The sequence below is a fragment of the Macrotis lagotis genome, chromosome 7 (genome assembly GCF_037893015.1).
Source record: "Macrotis lagotis isolate mMagLag1 chromosome 7, bilby.v1.9.chrom.fasta, whole genome shotgun sequence".
Classification (NCBI taxonomy): Eukaryota; Metazoa; Chordata; class Mammalia; order Peramelemorphia; family Peramelidae; genus Macrotis; species Macrotis lagotis.
This window is the reverse complement of record NC_133664.1, coordinates 40,284,734-40,307,234: the sequence shown is the minus strand read 5'-3', so window position 1 is coordinate 40,307,234 and position 22,501 is coordinate 40,284,734. Positions and strand designations below refer to the sequence as shown.

At 35.2% G+C, this 22,501-nt stretch overlaps 1 protein-coding gene across 1 annotated transcript in view; it reads left to right on the top strand.

Moving 5' to 3' along the window:
• The window catches only part of ACAD11 (acyl-CoA dehydrogenase family member 11), a 92,189-nt gene that overhangs the window by 5,485 nt on the left and 64,203 nt on the right, over nucleotides 1-22,501 (top strand). Inside the window, exons 3-9 of the mRNA XM_074195819.1 lie at nucleotides 473-598; nucleotides 8,278-8,439; nucleotides 10,466-10,630; nucleotides 13,318-13,462; nucleotides 16,269-16,390; nucleotides 17,817-17,923; nucleotides 18,113-18,239. Of these exons, the coding sequence (XP_074051920.1) occupies nucleotides 473-598; nucleotides 8,278-8,439; nucleotides 10,466-10,630; nucleotides 13,318-13,462; nucleotides 16,269-16,390; nucleotides 17,817-17,923; nucleotides 18,113-18,239 (954 nt within the window). The remainder of the gene's footprint in view (nucleotides 1-472; nucleotides 599-8,277; nucleotides 8,440-10,465; nucleotides 10,631-13,317; nucleotides 13,463-16,268; nucleotides 16,391-17,816; nucleotides 17,924-18,112; nucleotides 18,240-22,501) is intronic.

Below are 22,501 nucleotides of genomic sequence, written 5' to 3'. Positions count from 1 at the left end.
TCACAAAGTCATCAAAGTCTTCTAACAACAAATCTAGGAACTTGCTCTCTCTCTCTCTCTCCCTCCCCCTTCTTCCTCCCCTCACTACACCACACTGCCTCGTGGTTCAGAGGCTAGGGTATACAAATATTGTGGTATATGCTTCGGTTATGAAAAGAATGTTGCACTACACATCAGCAGCAATCAACCTGTGACTAGGGATAGACCTAACTTTAAAAAGCCAAGATCTCCCACTATATCCTGGGCCCCCTTCGGTTGTCTTGATCCATATCTGACCACTGGACCCCGATGACTCTAGAGAAGAAAGTGAGGCTGGTGACTTTGTATAGCTTTCCATTACTTAAGTCCAGTTCACTTTTGTGTTCTGGCATCACCTTCCTGATGTTATGGTCTTTTTTTGAGAACAATGGAACAACAACAGTTACAAGGAGCACTTGATTTTGATTGCTGAATTATCTATTATTCTATTTAGATTGATAGAGAATTCCATGTCCAGAAAGCCTTGTTTTCTAATGGATTTCCGGTCCCTAAGCCTTTACTGTACTGCAATGATACCTCTGTGATTGGAACTGAATTTTATGTGATGGAGCATGTACAGGTAAATTAATACACAATGTTATTGTACTATTGTACTATATTGTTTATTATAAAGACCAAAAAAATGAGTTAACTTTAGCTGCCACTAAGTGGAAAAAATATTTCCTAAAATGTTAGGTGATTCAAGTGATTATTTTTCTTTTCTTTTTAATATTTTGTTGATTTTTTTTTAACATCAATGTTACTTCCTAATGACTCCTTAGTCAAATTCTCTCTTGATACAAAGAAGTACAGGTAAGTAAAGCAAAACCTATGGGTCAGGTCTGATCATATTGCTTCTTTCTAGACCCATGATCCATTGCCTCGCTATAGAGAGGAAGAAAGCATACTTCATCTCTCATATTATTATTGTTTACTGCAGTGGTCAGAATTCTTTTAGCCTTTCCTGGTATTTTTCCTTTATATTCTTGTGCCCAGTGTGGAAATTGGTTTTAAATCAATTGATATAGATCTTCCTAGGTTTTTCTGAGTTCTTTATATTAGTTGTTTCTTGTGGTGCAGTAATATTCCATTATATTAATATACCATAATTTGTTCAGTCAATCTCCAATCCATGAGCTCCCACTTTGGGTTCTATTCTTTTCTTCCTTAAAAAAAAAAAAGTGCTGCTAGAAATATTTTTATATATGCCTTTCCTTCTATCACAGCTATCCAAAGGATATATGCCAAGTAGAGGCATCTACTGTCAAAGTGTAATTACAATTTAGTGACCTTTCTAGTATAATTCCAAATATTTATCCACAATAATAAAACTATTTCACATCTCCCTCAACTTTGCATGAGTGTGGAGCTTTCTGGCCAGGATGGCAGAGAGAAGTCAGGCACTGTCCTAAGGTCTCCTGGCTTTCCCTCAGAACTAATATGAATCGAGCCTCTTTATAGAAGTTGGATCCACAACCCCCCAGCCCCCCAAAAAACCTAGGGGAACATCTACTAACAAGGTCTATCTCAGGGGAGTTTGGATGAGCCTGAAGCAGAGATCAGAGAGCCAGAGCAGGGGCAGGAACTAATTTGAGAACAGTAGTGGAAGCTTTGACTGTATGAGCAGCAGGTGAAAGAGTTCCAGTACAGCAGGCAGGAGAGTTCCAGAGTGCAGCTAGACATTGATCTGGTCATCTTGGCTGGACTAGAAGACCAGGATGGTTAGCTCTATATTTTCAGTGGAATCCCCATGTTTCCAGTTAGTCCCCCCCCCATCCCTGTGGGAGAAAGTGACTCTAACCAAAACAAAAACAGTAACAATCCTCCTCCCCCCCCAGGTGTGGGCAGCAGAACTCCCTTACTAATGAGTGAGGATTAAGGAGATTAACTACCTAGCCCAAGGACCCAGCCCACATTGTTCAAGGATAACCAGAATATTGTTGCCCCGCCCCATGCCTAGGGAGAGGGCCACTGATCAAGGTCACAGACATTCCAGAGAAAGCAACCAGTACCCCTTAATGGCCAACCCACTTGGAGTTACTAAACCTACTAAAAGTGAGCAAAACCTCTAGGGATTTCAACACCAAAGGTTTGTGAACCAGCCCCTCCCCCAACACAAGATCCTAGGAAAATGAAGAAAAGCCAGCAGAAGGGGTGGGGTCCATTGAAAGCTACCTCAAAGACAAAGATTCTAACTCAGAGAAATCTAGAACTTCTGAGGAAAATATGAATTGGTCTAAAGCCCAAAAAGACTTCTTAGAAGCAATCAGGAGGGAGTTTAAAAATCAATTGGAAAAACTGGGAAAAGAAACATAAGAGAAAATTAACAGCTTTCCAATCCTTGGAAAATACAATCAGACAAGTGCAAGAAGAAAATAATTTTCTCAAAACCACAATTGGGCAAATGGAAAACTCCAAAATTAGAATTGACCAATTGGAAAAGGAGTTGCAAAAGGTAAATGAAGAAAATTCTTCTCTAAAAAATAGTATGGAATCTGTGGAAACTAATTACTTCATAAGGCAACAAAAATCTGTTGAACAAAACCAAAAACATCAAAAAATAGAAGAAAATATAAAATACGTCATTAGTAAAACAAGTGACCTAGAGAATAGATCCAGGAGAGATAATTTAAGAATCACTGGGTTTGCTGAAAACATTGAAGATAAAAATAGCCTGAATTAATATTTCAGGATACAGTGAAGGAAAATTTCCCTGATTTCATGGAACCAGAGGACAAAATAGTTATTGAAAGAAAACATCGATCGCTTCCTGAAAGGGATCCCAAAATCAAAACACCAAGGAATATTGTAGCCAAATTCCAGAACTATCAGATAAAAAGAGAAAATCCTGCAAGCAGCTAGAAGAAAACAATTTAAATACCAAGGAGCCACAGTAAGGATTACATAAGACATGGCTGCATCAACATTAAGGCATTGAAGGGCCTGGAATACATTATTCTGAAGAGTAAGGGAGTTTGGAATGCAGCCAAGAATTCACTGTCTGGCAAAACTGAGCCTTCTCTTCCAGGGGAAAAGATGGGCATTTAATGAAATAGGAGACTTCCAACTTTTCCTGTTGAAAAGACCAAAGCTAAATAGAAAATTTGTACTTCAAACAGGAGACTCAAAAGATACATGAAAAGGTAAAAAGGGGGGGGGGGAACTGCTATCCAATAAGATGAAACTGGCTGAAAAACTCCCCACCTGGGAGAAAGATTCTCATAAATATGTTACCCAGGTTAAATGAAGAGGAAACTAAATACCTAGATAACCTTATCTCAGAAAAAGAAATTCAACAAACCATCACTGAACTCCCTAAGAAAAAATCTCCAGGGCCAGATCGATTTACAAGTGAATTATATCAAATATTTAAGGAACAATTGATTCTAATTCTATATAAACTCTTGGGGAAAATAGGTGAAGATGGAACCTTACTTAACTCCTTCTATGATACTAATATGGTGGTGCTGATACCTAAACTAGGAAAAATCAAAACAGAGAAAGAAAATTATAGACCATTTTCCCTAATGAATATGGATGCAAAAATCTTAAATAAAATCTTAGCAAAGTGATTACAGCAAGTTATCACTAGAATAATACACTATGACCAAGCAGATTTTACCCCAGGAATGCAGGGTTGGTTCAATATTAGTAAAAGTATTAGTATAATTGACTATAACAATAACAACCTAACAGAAATCATATGATTATCTCGATAGATGCTAAAAAAGCCTTTGACAAAATACAGCACCCATTCCTACTAAAAGCACTAGAGAGCATAGGAATAAATGAATTGTTCCTTAAAATGATAAGCAGTATCTATATGAAATCTTCAACAAGCATTATATACAATAGGGATAAGCTAAAAGCATTCTCAAAGAGATCAGGGGTGAAACAAGGATACCCTTTATCATCACTACTATTCAATATTATATTAGAAATGTTAGACGGCTTGTGCCCCAGGGGGAGGGGTGGCGGGTCACAGCCTGCGCCCCCAGGGGAGGGGCAGCAGGCCCCTGAGCCCCAGCCCGGCCTGGCCCGGCACTTGGTGGCCTTGTGGGGAGCCACATGGAAGGCCCAGCTGTGCCTCTCCGGGTATCACAATTCTGCCCACCCAGAAAATCATGCAATGATTGGATTGGACCCCCCAGATAGATATTCAAACCTTCGACCAATCAAATTTTACATCCCCGAAAATGAATCTCCTTTGGAACAGCAGCTTAGGAAATTCAGACAAGAAATACAAGAATGGAACCAACAATATTGGGCAAACCAGAATCAGATGTTTAATAAGGAAAAAGAAGAATTTATTCACTCAAGATTAAAAGCTAGAGGTCTAGGATTGAAAGATGAAACAGGTAAAAAAATAATGTTAAATGCAGAGGAAATGGCTGATTTTTACAAGAAATTCTTAAGTAAAAATTTTCAGAAGCATTTATACTATAACAGAGACTGGTACAAACGTAATTTTACTATCACCTTGTTCATGGGAAGAGTGGCCTTGGAGAAGATTTGGAGGAAACTTGGATTCAAACAGTTGAAGAACAACTAGAAGTATAGCTCCATCTGCCTTCACCAACTCCTGTATTGACCATCAGGTTCAGACACTGGTCTAACTGACATCCTATTTACCTTGAACATAAACATATCATATGAAAGAGACTGACAAACTCAATTTATGAGGATGATAAAAAAAAAATTTTTTTAAAGTAACAAAAATCTTTCAGAAATTTTTCTGTTTGTAGGTCACTTTTGTCTTCCCTCCCACAACCACCTGAGCAGTTAATGTAATTTTCATGAACTGGAACACATTTTGAAAGAGTATTTCAGGACAAAGGTGTGGCCGAGAGAACACATAGGTCTTAGCTTGCTTTTGCTCCACGTGTCTTTTCCTGAGGGAATTAAGTATTATGGTCACATTAATTCCCGAATTGGTAGTTTTGGTCTGCATGTTCCAAGATAAGATTCCAACTCTGTAATTCTTTGTGCCATACTTGCCTAAGATATACTTTTCAAATGATGGGGTTCCCTTTATTGTGTAATCACTTATAATCTGAGGTAATTAAGCCATCCTAACATTAACTGTCCCCAATGTAGATATAGCCACTTGCTGATCAGACATCATATTGGTTGTCAGAGTTTTAGAGAAATTTTTTGTACTTATTTTGAAATGCTTATCCTTTGAAACAAAGGTTTGAAGTGTGAGTGTACTGTAAGTAAAAAGTTGTGGTTTTGTTTAAAAAAAAGAAATGTTAGTTTCAGCAATAAGAGAAGAAAAAGAAATTGAAGGAATTAGAAAACCATTGCAGATGACATACCTAGAGAATCCTAAAAAATCATCTGAAAAACTACTAGAAACAATTAACAATTTTAGCAAAGTCACAGGATATAAAATAAGTCCATATAAATTCTCAGCCTTTCTATATATTACTAGCAAGTTACAGCAGCAAGAGCTAGAAAGAGAAATCCCATTTAAAATAACTTCAGACAATATAAAGTACTTGTAAGTCCACCTGCCAAGGCAGACTCAGAAACTATGAAAACAACTATAAAACATTTTTTCACACAAATAAAATCAGATTTAAATAACTGGGCAAATATCAACTGCTCATGGATAGGTCAAGCTAATTTAATAAAAATGACAATTCTACCTTAATTCTACTTATTTAGTGCCTTAACAATCAAACTTCCAAAAAATTACTTTAGTGAACTAGAAGAAATTGTAACTAAATTCATATGGAGAAACAAAAAGTCAAGAATATCAAGGGATTTAATGAAAAAAGTACAAAAGAAGATGACTTAGCCTTACTAGATCTAAAATTATATTATATATCATCAGTCATCACAACTGTATGGTACTGGCTAAGAAATAGAGTGGTAGATCAGTGAAATAGACTAGGAGCAAAAGAGACAGCAGGAAATTGCTACAGTAATCTGCTATTTGATAAACCCAAAGAGTCCAGTTTCTAGGATAAGAATTTTCTCTTCAATAAAACCTGTTGGGAAAATTGGAAGTGAGTATGGCAGAAACTTGGATTAGACCAACACCTCACACCCTATACCAAGATAAGATCAAAATGGATGCAGGATTTAGACATAAAAGACAATATTATAAGCATACTAGGAAGACAAGGAATAGTTTTCCTGTCAGATCTATGGAAAGGGGAGAAGTTTATGACCAAGGAAGAGATGGAGAACATCATTTAAAAACAAACTGGATAATTTTGATTACATTAAAAAGTTTTTTGTGCAAACAAAACCACTGTAACCAAGATCAAAAGAAATGTAGTAAATTGGGAAACAATTTTTACAACTGGTATTTCTGATTTTAAAAAACTCTTAAATATATAGAAAACTGAGTCAAATTTATAAAAAAAAAAAAGCCATTCCCCAATTGACAAATGGTCAGAGGGTATGCAAAGGCAGTTTACAGATGAGTAGATCAAAGTAATCCATAATCACATAAAAAATTGCTCTAAATCATCACTGATTAGAGAAATGCAAATTAAAGCATCTCTAAGGTACCACCTCACACCTCTCACATTGACCAATATGAACAGAAAGGACAATAATCTATGTTGGAAGGGATGTGGGAAATCTGGGACATTAATGCATTGTTGGTGGAGCTGTGAACTCATCCAGCCTTTCTGGAGAGAAATTTGGAATTATACCCAAAGGGCAAAAAAATGTGCATACAGTTTGATCCACCATACCACTACTGGGTTTATACTCTGAAGAGATTATGAAAAAAAGGATAAAAACATCACTTGTACAAAAATATTCATAGCAGTCCTGTTTGTAGTGCCAAAGAATTGGAAATTAAGTGAATGTCCTTCAATTGGGGAATGGCTTAACAAACTGTGATATATATACATATATATATGTATATATATCATGGGACATAGTAGAAACCAGGAGGGATGGGAATTCAGAGAAGGCTCGAAGACTTCCATGAACTGATGCTGAGTTAAATGAGAGAACCAGAGGAACACTGTACACCCTAACAGCAACATGAAGGTGATGATCAAACTTAATGGACTTGCTCATTCCATCAGTGCAGCAATCAGGGACAATTTGGGACTATCTGCAATGGAGAATACCATCTGCATCCAGAGAAAGATCTGTGGAGTTTAACCAAAGACCAAAGATTATTACCTTCGATTAAAAAAAAAGTTGTCTTATGTACTACATAATTCTGCAATCTCTAATATTTTATTTTTCCTCAAGTATATAATTTTTCTTTTTGAACATTCAATTTTGATCAGTGTCTAACATGGAAACAATGTAAAGATTACCAGACTGCCTTCGGGGGGGGGGGGGGGGGGCAAGGGAAGGGAGGGTAGGGGAAAATGTGTAAAATTCAAAACCTTACCAAAAAATGATAGGTAGAAAGTACTATTATATATATAATTGGAAAACAAATTTAAAAAATTTATATAACATTGTATGAGTGTGACTGTCTTCCCATAGTCTCTACAGCATTTATCACTTTCATAATTTACCAACTGGTAGGTATAAGGTGAAACATCAGTGTTATTTTAGCTTGCATTTCTCTTATTAATGACTGGATCATTTTTTCAAATGCTTATTTACATTTATACATAAGCTTATTTACATTTATTTACTTAGTTTTTTTTTTTAAATTTAAAAGCCGATTGTGTGTATCCTTTGATCCATCACCTATTGAATAAATATCTTTTCATGGTTTTAAACTTTTATCTGTCATGCAACCAAAATTTATTTATTTCTAATTTTTCCCTTAACTAAAAAAGACTGAGTCCAAAGTCAATTGTTAGAGCAAATTGCCTAAATCTTTCCTTATCCTCTAGGTGTCAGTACAGATCTGTTAAATGACAATTGGGATGGCCTTGGAGAACTTTACTCAGATGATAATAGATTTTTTTTTGTTTGTTAATTAATTCCCAAATAAATAACTATGAAAGATGGAATTAAAGTGTCCAAATAGTGTTGCAGCATAGAATTTAAGGACTGTAGTTATGAATTTTTTCTATTCTAAATTGTCTTTTTCCTTATGATCATTTTCTTTTTGAACAACAAAATTCTTTTTTAAGCCAGCATTTGAAATGAATGTTTCCAGAATAAAATCTTAAAAGGATCCTAGTTTTGATTACAGACCCATTATCCCAAATATGTCTGGACACTGAAATAAAGGAAGAAGAATGGTGATTCTTAGTGAAATGACATGGTAACAATGAGCTTTGAAATTAAAAAAAAGTCTCTGATAAATTGATTTTATAGGGTCGCATCTTTCGTGATTTCAGTCTTCCCGGAGTTAGCCCAGCAGAACGATCGGCCTTATATGTGGCTATGATAGAAACCCTGGCCCGTCTGCATTCGCTGACAATTCAGAAGTTGGGTCTGGAAGTATATGGTAAAGGAGAAGGATACTGCAAGAGACAAGTAATACATACCTCTTCTCATTTTCTTAGTTACTACAGATCAGAATATTTAATGAATTTGGAAATAATGAGTATTGTTATTTTAAAAATATAAACCCAGAAAAGAGTGTTTTTAAAAAAATAAGTTATTATGAGTTCTAACATTAAACCTTAAAAAGACTTTTTTTCAACCTTAGCATAAAGGTAACATTTTAAAATTTCAAATCAGGCTTTAATTCCAAAAAATTTCCATATCTGACTCCACATGGCTGAAGGTAGGTTGAAAATTGTATTGTTAATGAGATTTGTTTAGTTTAGATTAAGTCCATTTACTGTGGACTGTGGACTTTGAAGAGCAGGGGAGGGAGGGGTCCTTGAACTTTCTAATAATCTGCTTCATCAATGGAGCTCCTCCCCCTTCACTGATAGTCTTCCTGGACTCATTCCCTAATTAGTATTCCTTTCTTACTCTCTGGGAAAATTAGATTCCAGGGTTATTGAACCTTCCAATTGCTGAAAAACAAACCCTGCCCTTCAGGAACCTTGGACTCCAGGATTCTTCTTCCTATCTAACTCCACCCCACCCTCTAGGATACTACTTCAGATCTGCCTCCCCTTTCACTGGGCCCTCTCCTTCTCTAATTAACAAGCTTCTTAGTCCTCTTCTCTTTGTCTTTCCATCTGGCACTGAGATTTGCCTTCTCCTGAATGACACTGCATTCCTGGTCATCCCTGCCAGGAGGTCTTGCACCTCCTTTCATACCACTTGACTCACTAGTCCAAGTGAGCCAATCAGAATTCCACTGCCCTTGTTGCCCCTTCTAGATTCTCCTTCAGCCATCATTCAGAAGCTTCTCCTCATTAGAGGTTCACGCTGTCCAGAATTGTCACCCACAGACTGGTGTCTGGTGACTTTTGTAATGGCCCAGGACATTCTATTCTCCCTCTTTTCACTGAGTTCAGTATATGGCCCACAGTCTCTTTATCCATACTAGGAGATGTCATTCTATATATTGATATTACCTCAAACATCCCAACTTTCCAGTTCTTTAATCTGCTTAACTCCCACAATATATTTCTTCACTCTATTATATTTACATACAAGGATGATCATGCCTGTGATTTTTTCACAAGTATTCCATTTCTATATTCAAGAGCTCTGAAATATCCATTGTTCCTATTCTCCCTATGCCTTTCTTTTCCTAAATCTGTCTTGTGTCCTCATTGTGGTATTAAGAGAGACATTCTTATAGTTGAAGTAGTAAAATAGTGTAAACTGTCATTTAGTCATTTTTCCTTATTTTACAGTTTTACTAGACATTGGTGTCAGTGTTGTTTAAAAATTAATTATTAGTCAAACAGCACATTTATATAGTAATTGAATATGGTTAGCTCAGAAGTTATCCTATTGATGTTTTAGTGCTTGGCTTTAAAAAAATTGTTTTTTATATTGAGTTTATTTCATTGCAGACTTCTTAAAAATTTCTTCCTGTTGCTATCTCATTGTTCACTTATGTATTATCTTAGACAACATGTTGTGGCTAGTCTGAAAAATTTTCTTATGAAAACATTCCAAAAAGATAATTGAATAAAATTTTGTTTTTCAAATGTGAAAAACTTATATATATCTATATCTATATATATACATATATTTATATGTATATAAAAATTATATATAATTGTAAATATATGTATATATGTGTGTGTGTATGTATATATATATATATATATATATATATATATATTTATAAATACCTTACAAGTATCCTAGAAAAACAGATTAATGGTTAGGAAGTATTTCTAGGGATGGATATTTTCATAGCTCCTATTTGCCTCTAGTCAATGAGCCAGTATATATTAAGCAATAATAATTACATGAAGATCTAATACAGTGCTAAGTCTTGAGAAGGTGCCTTGTGTTACCTGGTCATAGAAATGCTGTGGTGTTTCATAGTGAAATAAAACTGTTACATAATTTAAAATACACATTAGAATGTCTTTTTTTGTAAATTATTTTTAATTTCTCAAATCAACATATTCATCTTCAGGTAATGACATGGACCAAACAATATCAAGCTGCTGCTCATCAGACCATTCCTGCTATGAACCAGCTATCTGCCTGGTTAATGGAAAACTTGCCAGATCAGGACCTGGAGCAAAGTTTGATTCATGGGGATTTTAAAATAGATAATTTGATTTTCCATCCAAAAGAGGTATTTCAAATACTATATAAACTAAACCAGGGAACTAGGGCTAGCATTGGATAATGAAATAGGTGTTCTCTCCATCTAGAACATCAGAGCTTCTCTAACTTTTCTTGTTTCTGCTGCCAGAATCATTGCCACCAATCAGAATATTTATCATTGCAAGGGAACAAAAATTTCATGACACAGATGTATTCTTCCTTTGTAGGGTAAAAACCAGATACTGAGTGATGTCTGTGATGTAATTAGAAATGTATAAAGAGGGCAGCTGGTTTTGCAGGGGATACAGCACCAGCCCTGGAGTTAGGAGGACCAAAGTTCAAATTTAGTCTCAGACATTTACTAACTGACTCTAGATAAGTCACTTAACACTGATTGCCAAGAAAGAAAGAAGAAAGAAATGATATAAGTGTTTTATCTTTGTGCTGACCAGGATGGTGAGGGAACTGGGGAGTTTGCTTTAAGAGGATGAACTAAAGGAATTGGGGATGCTTAGTTTAAGCTCAGGAAAAGATGGGAACTGTAGGTATTCAGAGGATTTGTATGTGAAAGGATTGGACATTTCCTGCTTTGCCCCAGAGGTTAGAAAAAGGAGAGTAGAGGAAAACTGCAAAGGCAATTTTCATATAAAGAAAAAAATCCCTTAGAATGAGAGTTCTGTCATAGAGAAGTGAACTGCTTTTAGGGTAAAGGGTTCATTAACACACCCCCCCCCCCATGATGGTGGAGAAGGAATGTGTGCTATCTGTGCTGAGTAATCTCTAATCTTCTCTTCAGTTTAGAAATTCTACAGTTCTGTTGCTTAAAAAGAAAATTACTTAAATGATGAAGACTATTTAAAATGCCTGTATTTTATATCCCTGGTTTGACTTTTCCTTTTTCTTTTTAGCCCTCTCTTGCATCACATGTCCTCATTTTTTTAATCTTCTTTAAGATGGAAAGATTCCCCAAAGCCTCAAAAGTATTCCATAAGAAGATGGTCTCTTTGTGATGATGTCCACAGTGGAGTTTTCATAAAATTAGTCAAAATAATTCAAAACTGTCAATGAGTACAATTTATGAGTCCTGGTAGTAGAGGAGTATGATGGGAATTGGGAAATAGAAGTCCTCCCTTTGACCAAGGTCTTGTACTCTCTATCTTTTTAGACACTCTTCAGACCACATTTAATCTCACATTTCCATAACACTATGCTTTAATTATGTTTTGAAAAAAATCAATTCAAGAGGACTATATTAAGGGCTTATAAGGGAAAGATGCTGTTTTGTACGAGATACAAGGGAAAAAGGACAGTTTCTGCCCTCAAGGAATTAATAAAAGATTCAAATTCATTATTAAGCAGCTGCTAAAGTTCAGGACAGAGCAAGACATTGAATAAAATCTCATTTCTTTTCATTTTTTCTCTTTAGATTCTTCACCTTTTCTCCCTCCATATGAAGTTTCTAATTTTTGTCATTGTATAAAGTAGTTAGGTAAATTAATTATATGATATTGAATAATTAAATTGATTATTATGTTGGCTTGTATGACCCATGATAAATTTATATTTTTCCCAAATAAATGTAAAGAAATAAGAATAGTAGGATATGGGGGGATATAGAGAGCAGCTATAGAAAAGTGGAATGGGGTGGCTAGGTGGCACAGTGGATAGAGCACTGGCCTTGGAGCCAGGAGTACCTGAGTTCAAATCTGGCCTCAGACACTTAATAATTACCTAGTTGTGTGGCCTTGGGCAAGCCACTTAACCCCATTGCCTTGCAAAAAAAAAAAAAAAGTGGAATAAGTACTAGTGGGGAGTTAGAGAACCTGGATTCCAATGATGACTTCCATTTATTCTTTTGATCTTAGGCAAGTCAGAACTATGAGACTCAGGTTTTTTAATCTGCAAAATGAGGATAATACTTGTGCTTCCTTCTTCTCCAGGTAGTTGTAAGGATCAAATAAAAATGAATGTGAAGGGTGAACAATAAAGTTTCTATATGTTAGCTGTTGTTATCAGATGTTTGTACCTCATCCAAATGGTGTGCCTAGTTAATAAATTCCAGGTTGATAGAGATTTGAGTAATTCATACGAAAGTTATGCTTTGTCTCCATCAATATTTTAATGATTTCAATGTTATTATTACTGTGTCATAATATCTAACTTTTTTATAGCACATACAGTCTTGCCAGGCACTTTATAAGTATTATCACATTTGACCCTCATACCGCCCTTTGAACTAGGAGCTATCATTATCCCCATTTTGTAGATAAGGAAACTGAGGCAGCCAGAGTCATGCAGCTAGGAAGTATCTGAAACTAATTTGAACTCAGGTCTTCAGAATTCTGGGCCTAACATTCTATATAGTATACCTCCTTAGCTGCCCTATTATGCACTATATGGCACTGGTAATTAAAACACAACTAATCCATATCTATATTTTTAGTCAATAATGCCTATTTCTTATTTCACTAAACTTTTTTATGTCTGCAGAAATATTTAAATGGGTTTGGATACTCTACAAATTGAGGTAGCAAAAGTCAGTCCTATATTATTTGGGAGATGGCTATGTTTACTTGTAAATATGAGAACTTTTTTTTTAGCAAAGCAATGATGGGTATGGATATATTTGATTGAATTTCTTTATGTTTTTAAAAGTCACTTTGAAGTTCTAACTTATTAAAACTCTTGTTTTTATTTTTTTCTTTTAAATTAAAGGCTCGAGTAATAGCAGTTCTGGACTGGGAGCTTTCAACCATTGGCCACCCTATATCAGATTTAGCATATCTTTGCTCCTTCTTCTTTTGGCCTAGGACTCTTCTTACAATGCCAAATAACAACATTAACTTGCATCATAGTGCAGGTATGAAACTTTTCACAAATGATTTAATTCAAGATTGATTTAATTTTCTGTAATATTTCAATAATAAACCACATTTAGACTTTTAAATAATTTTCTTATAATCTTAGAACTATGACTAATTTTCAAGGTTTTTATTCATAAAGTTTACTGGACTTATAAGTAGTGTAAGTTTTAAATTAAGAAGAAACTGAAATGGGGAGCTAGGTGGTGCAGTGGATAGAGCATTAGCCCTGGAGTCAGGAGGACTTCAAATCCAACCTCAGATACTTAATAATTACTTAACTGTGACCTTGAGCAAGTCACTTAACCCTATTGCCTTGCAAAACAAAAAACAAACAAGAAGAAACTAAGTAAAGAGCTAACATTCCAATGTTTTCTTTCTGAAATTCCATTTTAATAGTTTTTTTTCTAATTCTAGGATCAGTGTGATCCTACTTCATTTTTTTAAAATTTATTTTTATTAAAGATATTATTTGAGTTTTACAATTTTCCCCCAATCTTGCTCCCCCCCCCCACAGACAGCACTCTGTCAGTCTTTACTTTGTTTCCATGTTGTACCTTGATCCAAATTGGGTGTGATGAGAGAGAAATCATATCCTTAAAGAGAAGAGAATTCTAAGAGGTAACAAGATCAGACAATAAGATATCTGTTTTTTTCTAAATTAAAGGGAATAGTCCTTGCACTTTGTTCAAACTCCACAGCTCCTTATCTGGATACAGATGGTACTGTCCTTTGCAGACAGCCCAAAATTGTTCCCGATTGTTGCACTGATGGAATGAGCAAGTCCTTCAAGGTTGAACATCATTCCCATGTTGCTGTTAGGATGTACAGTGTTTTTCAGTTTCTGCTCATCTCACTCAGCATCAGTTCATGCAAATCCCTCCAGGTTTCCCTGAAATCCCGTCCCTCCTGGTTTCTAATAGAACAATAGTGTTCCATGACATACATATACCACAGTTTGCTAAACCATTCCCCAATTGAAGGACATTTACTGGATTTCCAATTTTTTGCCACCACAAACAGGGCTGCTATAAATATTTTTGTACAAGTAATGTTTTTACCCTTTTTCATCATCTCTTCAGGGTATAGACCCAGTAGTGGTATTGCTGGGTCAAAGGGTATGCACATTTTTGTTGCCCTTTGGGCATAGTTCCAAATAGCTCTCCAGAAGGGTTGGATGAGTTCACAGCTCCACCAACAGTCCCAGATTTCCCACATCCCTTCCAACAATGATCATTATCCTTCCTGGTCATACTGGCCAATCTGAGAGGTGTGAGGTGGTACCTCAGATAAGCTTTAATTTGCATTTCTCTAATAATTAATGATTTAGAGCATTTTTTCATATGGCTATGGATTGCTTTGATCTCCTCATCTGTAAATTGCCTTTGTATATCCTTTGACCATTTGTCAATTGGGGAATGGCTTTTTGTTTTAAAAATATGACTCAGTTCTCTGTATATTTTAGAAATGAGTCCTTTGTCAGAATCATTAGTTGTAAAGATTTTTTCCCAATTTACTACATTTCTTTTGATCTTGGTTACATTGGTTTTATCTGTGCAAAAGCTTTTTAATTTAATGTAATCGAAATCATCTAATTGGTTTTTGGTGATGTTCTCCAACTCTTCCTTAGTCATAAACTGTTCCCCTTTCCATAGATCTGACAGGTAGACTAGTCCTTGATCTTCTAATTTGCTTATAGTATTGTTTTTTATGTCTATGTCCTGTAACCATTTGGATCTTATCTTGGTAAAGGGTGTGAGGTGTTGGTCTAATCTATGTCTCTTCCATACTAACTTCCAATTATCCCAGCAATTTTATCAAAGAGGGAGTTTTTATCCCAATGGCCAGACTCTTTGGGTTTATCAAACAGCAGATTACTATAATCATCTCCTGCTTTTACACCTAGTCTATTCCATTGATCAACCACTCTATTTCTTAGCCAATACCAAACAGTTTTGATGACTGATGCTTTATAATGTAATTTTAGATCAGGTAGGGCTAAGCCACCTTCTTTTGCACTTTTTTTCATTAAGCTCCTGGCAATTCTTGACTTTTTATTTCTCCATATGAATTTACAATTTTTTCTAACTCATTAAAGTAATTTTTTGGAATTTTGATTGGTAGGGCACTAAACAGATAGTTTAGTTTTGGTAGAATTGTTATTTTTATTATATTAGCTCTACCTATCCATGAGCAGTTGATATTTGCCCAGTTATTTAAATCTGTGTGAGAAGTGTTTTATAATTGTTTTCAAAAAGATTCTGAGTCTGTCTTGGCAAATAGACTCCCAAATATTTTACATTGTCTGAGGTTACTTTGAATGGGATTTCTCTTTCTAGCTCTTCCTGCTGTTTCTTGCTAGACATATATAGAAAAGTTGAGGATTTATGAGGGTTTATTTTATAACCTGCAACTTTGCTAAAATTGCTAATTGTTTCCAGTAGTTTTTTAGATGATTTCTTGGGATTCTCTAGGTAGACCATCATGTCATCTGCAAAGAGTGAGAGTTTTGTCTCTTCCTTCCCAATTCTAATTCCTTCAATTTCTTTTTCTTTAATTGCTGATGCTAACATTTCTAATACAATATTGAATAGTAGTGGTGATAATGGGCACCCTCCATTTTAACAGTTAATTGCAAAATTTAGTCTACTATATTTAATGCAGTTTAGAGAACTAAAGCTTAGAAAAACTATTGTATGTGATTTGATTTACTTAGTTTGAAACAAGATGTGATATATGTGATAACATAATATTCTTGAATACCTGCCATAACTTTTTAGATAAATAGAGTATTGATTTTTATAGGGATACCATCAGTGGAAGAACTGACTTTAATTTATTGCCGCCACAGAGGAATCAGCACTACACTTCCCAACTGGAACTTCTTTCTTGCTCTTTCATATTTTAAATTAGCTGGAATAATGCAGGTAATTATTGAGTTTATAACATACAGAGATTAATATTGGACAGGTTTTTAAAATTCAAATTTTATGCATGTAGGTTGTGCAGTGAGATAGAGTTCTGGACCTGGAGTTGGGAAGAACTGAGTTCAAATTTGGCCTCAGACATTTAGTAGTGGTATGACCCCTGAGTGGGTCATTCTATCTGCCTCCATTTTCTTATCTCTAAAATGCCAATAATAATAGAATTTACCCCTCAGGGTTGTGGTGAGGATAAAATGAGAGAACATTTGAAAAGTGCTTTGCAAACCTTAAAACATTAAATGAATTCTAACTGCTATTATGATTTGTCTTATTGAAGAATGAAGAAAGTAACAGAATGGTGACTGTTAAAAGACTTGAGAATAAGAGAAAGGGAAAAGCAGAAAAGAACATGGACACAACAGACACTAGTAGGTACTTAGAAAATCTTAGAGGATTGTTCCTCTCTCTATTAAGAGAATAAGTGCCAAAGTAAGGGCAAAGATTATGTCATCTCTCATTGACAGCTTGCTCTTGCAGTTTTAAAGTGTTTAAATTTTATTTTAGCAATAAAAAAATATCATTTTTCAAATTTATATTTTGTGACATAAATGGTGTGCTCACCCACTTTCCAGATTATTTGAAACTAGAAAGTTGACTTAATATGTTGGCTGGCAGAATCAGAATTTAGGAAGATCTGAACAATCTGATTAAGCTGTATCTAATCAGATGAAATCTGTTTAGAGCAAGTGTTAATCCTTACACTTGTGTTTTGAAAAATAAAACATTTCTATTCATATATAGACTAGGAGAGAGATGACTGTACACCAACTAATATGAAAAAGACCCCAGGGTTTTAGTACACTACAAATACCAGTAAGAACCTGCCATAAGATGTGGCAACTAGAAATGTTCCAAAGAGACTTTGGAAATAAAAATATTGGGCCTGGAATAAGGGAAGAGGAGGTGAATGAAATGGGAAAGCTCTGTTTATCATGTATAATTGTTAGAGTAGGAGAGGTGATTTATTCAAGGTCTAATTTAACCCAGATCAAACATTTTTAAAGGTTGCATAATTACCTTTTCTTTGGTTCTATGGCTTTGATATTAATTTGGTTTCTAAATAGGTTTCTGCAGTCAATGAAACTGATGTAATTGGTAAATATGGTTGTTTTGATAGCTGTGACTTGCATTTAGAAAGTGCAATTTGTCCTCCCTGTCGTGAGAGTGTTCTGTGTAGGTGACAGGAACGTGGTCCCCTAGTGCTCAGCTACCACTAGTCTGATAATTTAGTGAAATTGGCATTGTCCTGTGAGTGTGGAATTGGGGAGCTGCATCAGCCCCGGGGGCCTGCAGAGATGGAAGACTGGACATTCAGGAGTATGGATGGGAATTCCTCTGGGCAAAGCTGAGTGTTTGTATTTCTTTTAAGGGAGTATATGCCAGATATCTTCAGGGAAATTCTGCATCTGAAACAAGTTATCTGTTTGCTGATGTTGTCAAACCACTAGCAGAGGTCGGATTACAATTTACAAAGAGGTAAGATTATCTAAAGCAGATTATAGCTTTTAATGAATTTGTACCATATATACCCCAATTTTTGGTGGGCAGGGAATATTTCTTTACAATAGCCAAGCACACCACCAGTCATAGTGGAGTATTCAGTAATGCTTAAAGGGGATCATTTTGGAATTTTATACTAATTGGTCTACTTTACCTTTGATAAAGAACTTTGAGTGCTACAGTTTCACAGCCTGATCCTACAGGAAGATTGTTTCTCCAGACTAGGACAGGCCAAGAGGTTCTACTGAGAGTGAAGCATTTTATGCAGCAATACATACTGCCAGCAGAAAAGGTAAATGTGTTCCAAACACTTTTATTTTGAAATGGAATGCACACACACATACACACACACACACACACACACACACACACACATATAAAATTATAAAAGAACCTTAAAAAACTGTGGCTGTGCTCCCAACTTACACAGGTTTCTGGCTCTTCTCTGCTTAGTGTCAGAGGGAGGCTGCCTGTGTCCCTCTGTTGGGACATCCTTTCCTACTATATGGACACCATATTTTGTGTAACTCTGGGATGGAAGAGTCATTTTTGTTTCTCGTTGGATGTCTTTTTTCTTTTTTTTTTTTGGTTTAATAATATTTTAATATTTAACATAATTTTCAACATTCATTTTTTTTTTGCAAGGCAAATGGGATTAAGTGGCTTACCCAAGGCCACACAGCTAGGCAATTATTAAGTGTCTGAGACCGGATTTGAACCCAGGTACTCCTGACTCCAAGGCCGGTGCTTTATCCACTACGCCACCTAGCCGCCCCATCAACATTCATTTTTGTAAGATTTTGAATTCCAAATTTTTCTTCCTCTCTCCTTTCCCTCCCTCCCAGCAATCTAATTTAAATTGTACATATACAGTCAAGTCAAACATGTCTCCATATCAGTCATGTTGTGAAAGAAGAATCAGAACAAATGGGAAAAACTACATTCAGACTCCATAATTCTTTCTCTGGATGAGGATGACATTTTCCATCACAAGTCTTTTAGAGCTGTCTTTGATCACTGTATTTTTGAAAAGAACCAAGTCTTTTGTAATTGATCATCACACAATGTTATTGTTACTATGTACAGTGTTCTCCTGGTTCTACTCATTTCAATCAGCATCAGTTCATGCAAGTCTCCCCAGATTTTTCTGAAATATACCTGCTCATCATCTCTTATAGAACAATGGCATTCTAATACATTCATGTACCACAAATTGTTCAACCATTCTCCATTTGATGGACATCTCCCAATTTCCAATTCTTTAACATCACAAAAGCAACTGCTATAAATATTTATGTGCAAGTGGATCCTTTCCCTTTTTTTATGATCACTTTGTGATGCAGACCTAGTAGTGGTATTGCTGGACCAAAAGGTATTATGCACTGTTTCATTGCCCTTTGGGTATAGTTCTTGATCATCATTTATTCAGATATAAACTTCAGGGGTTTACTGCAATAGCTATCTGGAAACTAAGTAGCCTCTTTTCTTGTTCAGGGACCTGTCTAGTTATTAAGTTTCGAGAACCTCCTTGAGGAATAAAGAAAGTGAAATGTAACAGAAAGAACATTGGAGTAGAATCAGAAGATTTGGCTTCTAGGACCAGCCTTTTGCCAATTTCCTGTAGGACTCTTTAACCGTCTTGGGTCTCATTTTCCACACCCACAAAATAAGTAGTTAGATCATCTCTAAAAGTCCTTTCAAATGTTATTCATCTTAAGGGTATAGATTCAAACTAAAAAAGTGAAAGTAGAAAATCGAGACAATTAGCTCTCTTTCATTTGAAACATCCAAAGGACTGAGTGGATTTGGGTTTATTGGAGTTATTTTTTTGGAGGGGCATAGTATTTGGTTTGTTTTGAATTAAATTTAACACTATTCTAACCGTAGAATGATAGAAGGGGTAAGGTGCCCTCCTATCCTCAAAAATTGCCTTTTCCTTGATTATTGTATGTATTATTTCCTTACAGTTAAACTCCTCCTAAGCAGAGATCCAACACCTACTGGGCCTGGCACACATTATAGGTGTTTAATAAGTGCTAACTGAATTAAGATTATAATATCAATTAATCTTGATATGTGCTACCTTTTTCTTTTCATTGCTATATTTAATCTTTGTCACTCTTTTATAATTGTCCTGACAGAAGAGACCTTTGTTTATTTAGTAGGAAGTGCCTAACATATATTTCTTAGTATTTCATTAATATCAATAATAAAATACGACACTGTCACCATTCTTGTTAAGGTTTATATTATATTATTATATTATATAATTAACATTATTATGTTGTATTTACCTTCAGAAAAGATTAATCATTTTGGCTAAAAGGTGCTTAAGGAATCTTGTCAACTCTTTTTTTCATAATCTATCTGAAAAAGTTCAGACCAGTTTAAACTTGTAACTTTTAACCAGACAGAGATTTAGGCCGTACTACAACTGTAACTTGCTTTCTTTTCTGTCAGGAAGTTAGCTTCTATTTAAGGTTTCCTATTTTAGGCTGTTTACTCTTATTGTTTTTCATAAAAATGAACACTGCTTGATGCCTGTTATGCCTGTAAAGAAAAGTATTTTGTAATACATACATTTTTCTTACTCTCTGACTATATCTTTGATGACAAGACAAAATTGAGATTCTGTGTAATGGGAACAATTGTCTAAATTTTTCAGAATAAAAAACTAATGGGACAGCTAGGTGGAACAGTGGGCCTGGAGTCAGGAGTACTTGGGTTCAAATCCAGTCTCAGACACTTAATAATTACCTAGCTGTGTGGCCTTGGGCAAGCCACTTAACCCCGTTTGCCTTTGAAAAAAAAATCTAAAAAAAAAGAATAAAAAAATAAAGTTAGTATTATGTTCATTAATAAATCCTCTCTTTAAAGATGTTTCACTGAAATTACAGAGCAAAATTTGAAGATTTCATCTTTTTGACATATTAATGTCATAGTCAATGAATTACATAGAAACATCTGTCTGCATAGATATAGATATGGACATATGTGTAAATTATTGACAGAAGAGAAAAATAACAAAGATAGCACATGCTAGAAGAACCAACAAATAGCAAAGTACTCAGAGAAGATCAGTGGTTTTATAGTTATTATTGTTGTTGTTTTGGAAAAACATAAAATCATTTGAATCAGTAGGCAAACCTCAAATCCCCAGATACTTGATTTTGGAAGCATCTCTTTATATTGCCATTTATATATAGATTTGTAGATGTTCTTTAATTCTTCCCATACTGAATTTGGAAGGTGATGCCTTCTCCCACAGCAGCATTGGACTCATAAAGAGTGAAGCTTCAGCCTGGGATGAGCCTGACTTCTAAAAGAGAGAAAAAAATGGGTTTCTTTCCCTGTCCACTCTCTAGCTCAGTGATTCTGCTCTGTTCAAAAAAGTCTCTTAAACAAAACTTAAGAGTATCGCACTTATCTAAAGTCTCCCCAAAAGAAATTAACAGGGTCCCTTCTAAAAAGGTATTCACAGATTCACTGTACAAAGGAGTGGGCCTGGAGTCAGGAAGACTTATCCTGAGTACAAATCTGGCCTCAGACACTTAGTTGTGTGGTCCTGGGCAAGTCACTTAACCTTGTAAAACGAGCTGGAGAAGGAAATGGCACTCTAGAATCTTTGACGAAAAACAAAAAACAAAACTAAAAATACTACATGGTGTCCCTGAAAGTTGCAGAACTGAATGGAAGAAACTGACAGGCTGGGGTTCCAAAAACTTGAAAAGAATTCACACAGCTCTTAAGCCAGAGATGTAAGGACATTTACTAATTTATTTACTTTTTACTTCAGATGATTAAAGTAACAAAGTAAAGAGGTTAGGCAGTAACATGGGCTTTATTTCTTTTTTTTTTTCCTCCCATTTCCATTTATCTTTTTTTGTATCTCTTGAGTCTTGTATTTGAAGATTGAATTCTTTGTTCAGTTCTGATGATTTTATCAAGAACTTTGGAAGTCCTCTATTTCATTGAACATTCATCTTTTCCCCTGACAGAATATACTGAGTTTTGCAGGGTAGTAAATTCTTGTTTGTAATCCAAGGTCCTTTGACCTCCAAAATATGGTATTCCAGGTCCTCCGGTCCTTCAGTGTTGAAACTAAGTCTGTGTTTCCTTTGTATTTAAACTGATTCTTTTATGCTGTTTTCAGTATTTTCTCCTTTATTTGAGAATTTTGGAATTTGACTTTGATAGTCTTTGGAGTTTTTATCCTGGTGTCTCTTTCTGGAGGAGTTCAGTGTATTCATTCTTTCAATGGCTATTTTGTCTTCCTGATCTAGCAGATTTGGACAGTTTTCCCTGATAATTTCCTGAAAGATATTTTCCAGGCTTATTTTTTTGATCTAGGCTTTCTGGTAGACCAGTAATTCATAAATTATCTCTTTGGGATCTGTTTTCCAGGTTGTTTGTTTTTCCTATAAGTTAATTTATGTTTTCTTCAATTTTTTTTTATTATGTTTGATGGAATCTTGGTATCTTGGTTTCTATTTGTCCAGTTCTAATTTTTAGGGTTTTATTTTCTTCAGTTAGCTTTTGTGTTTCCTTTTCCAG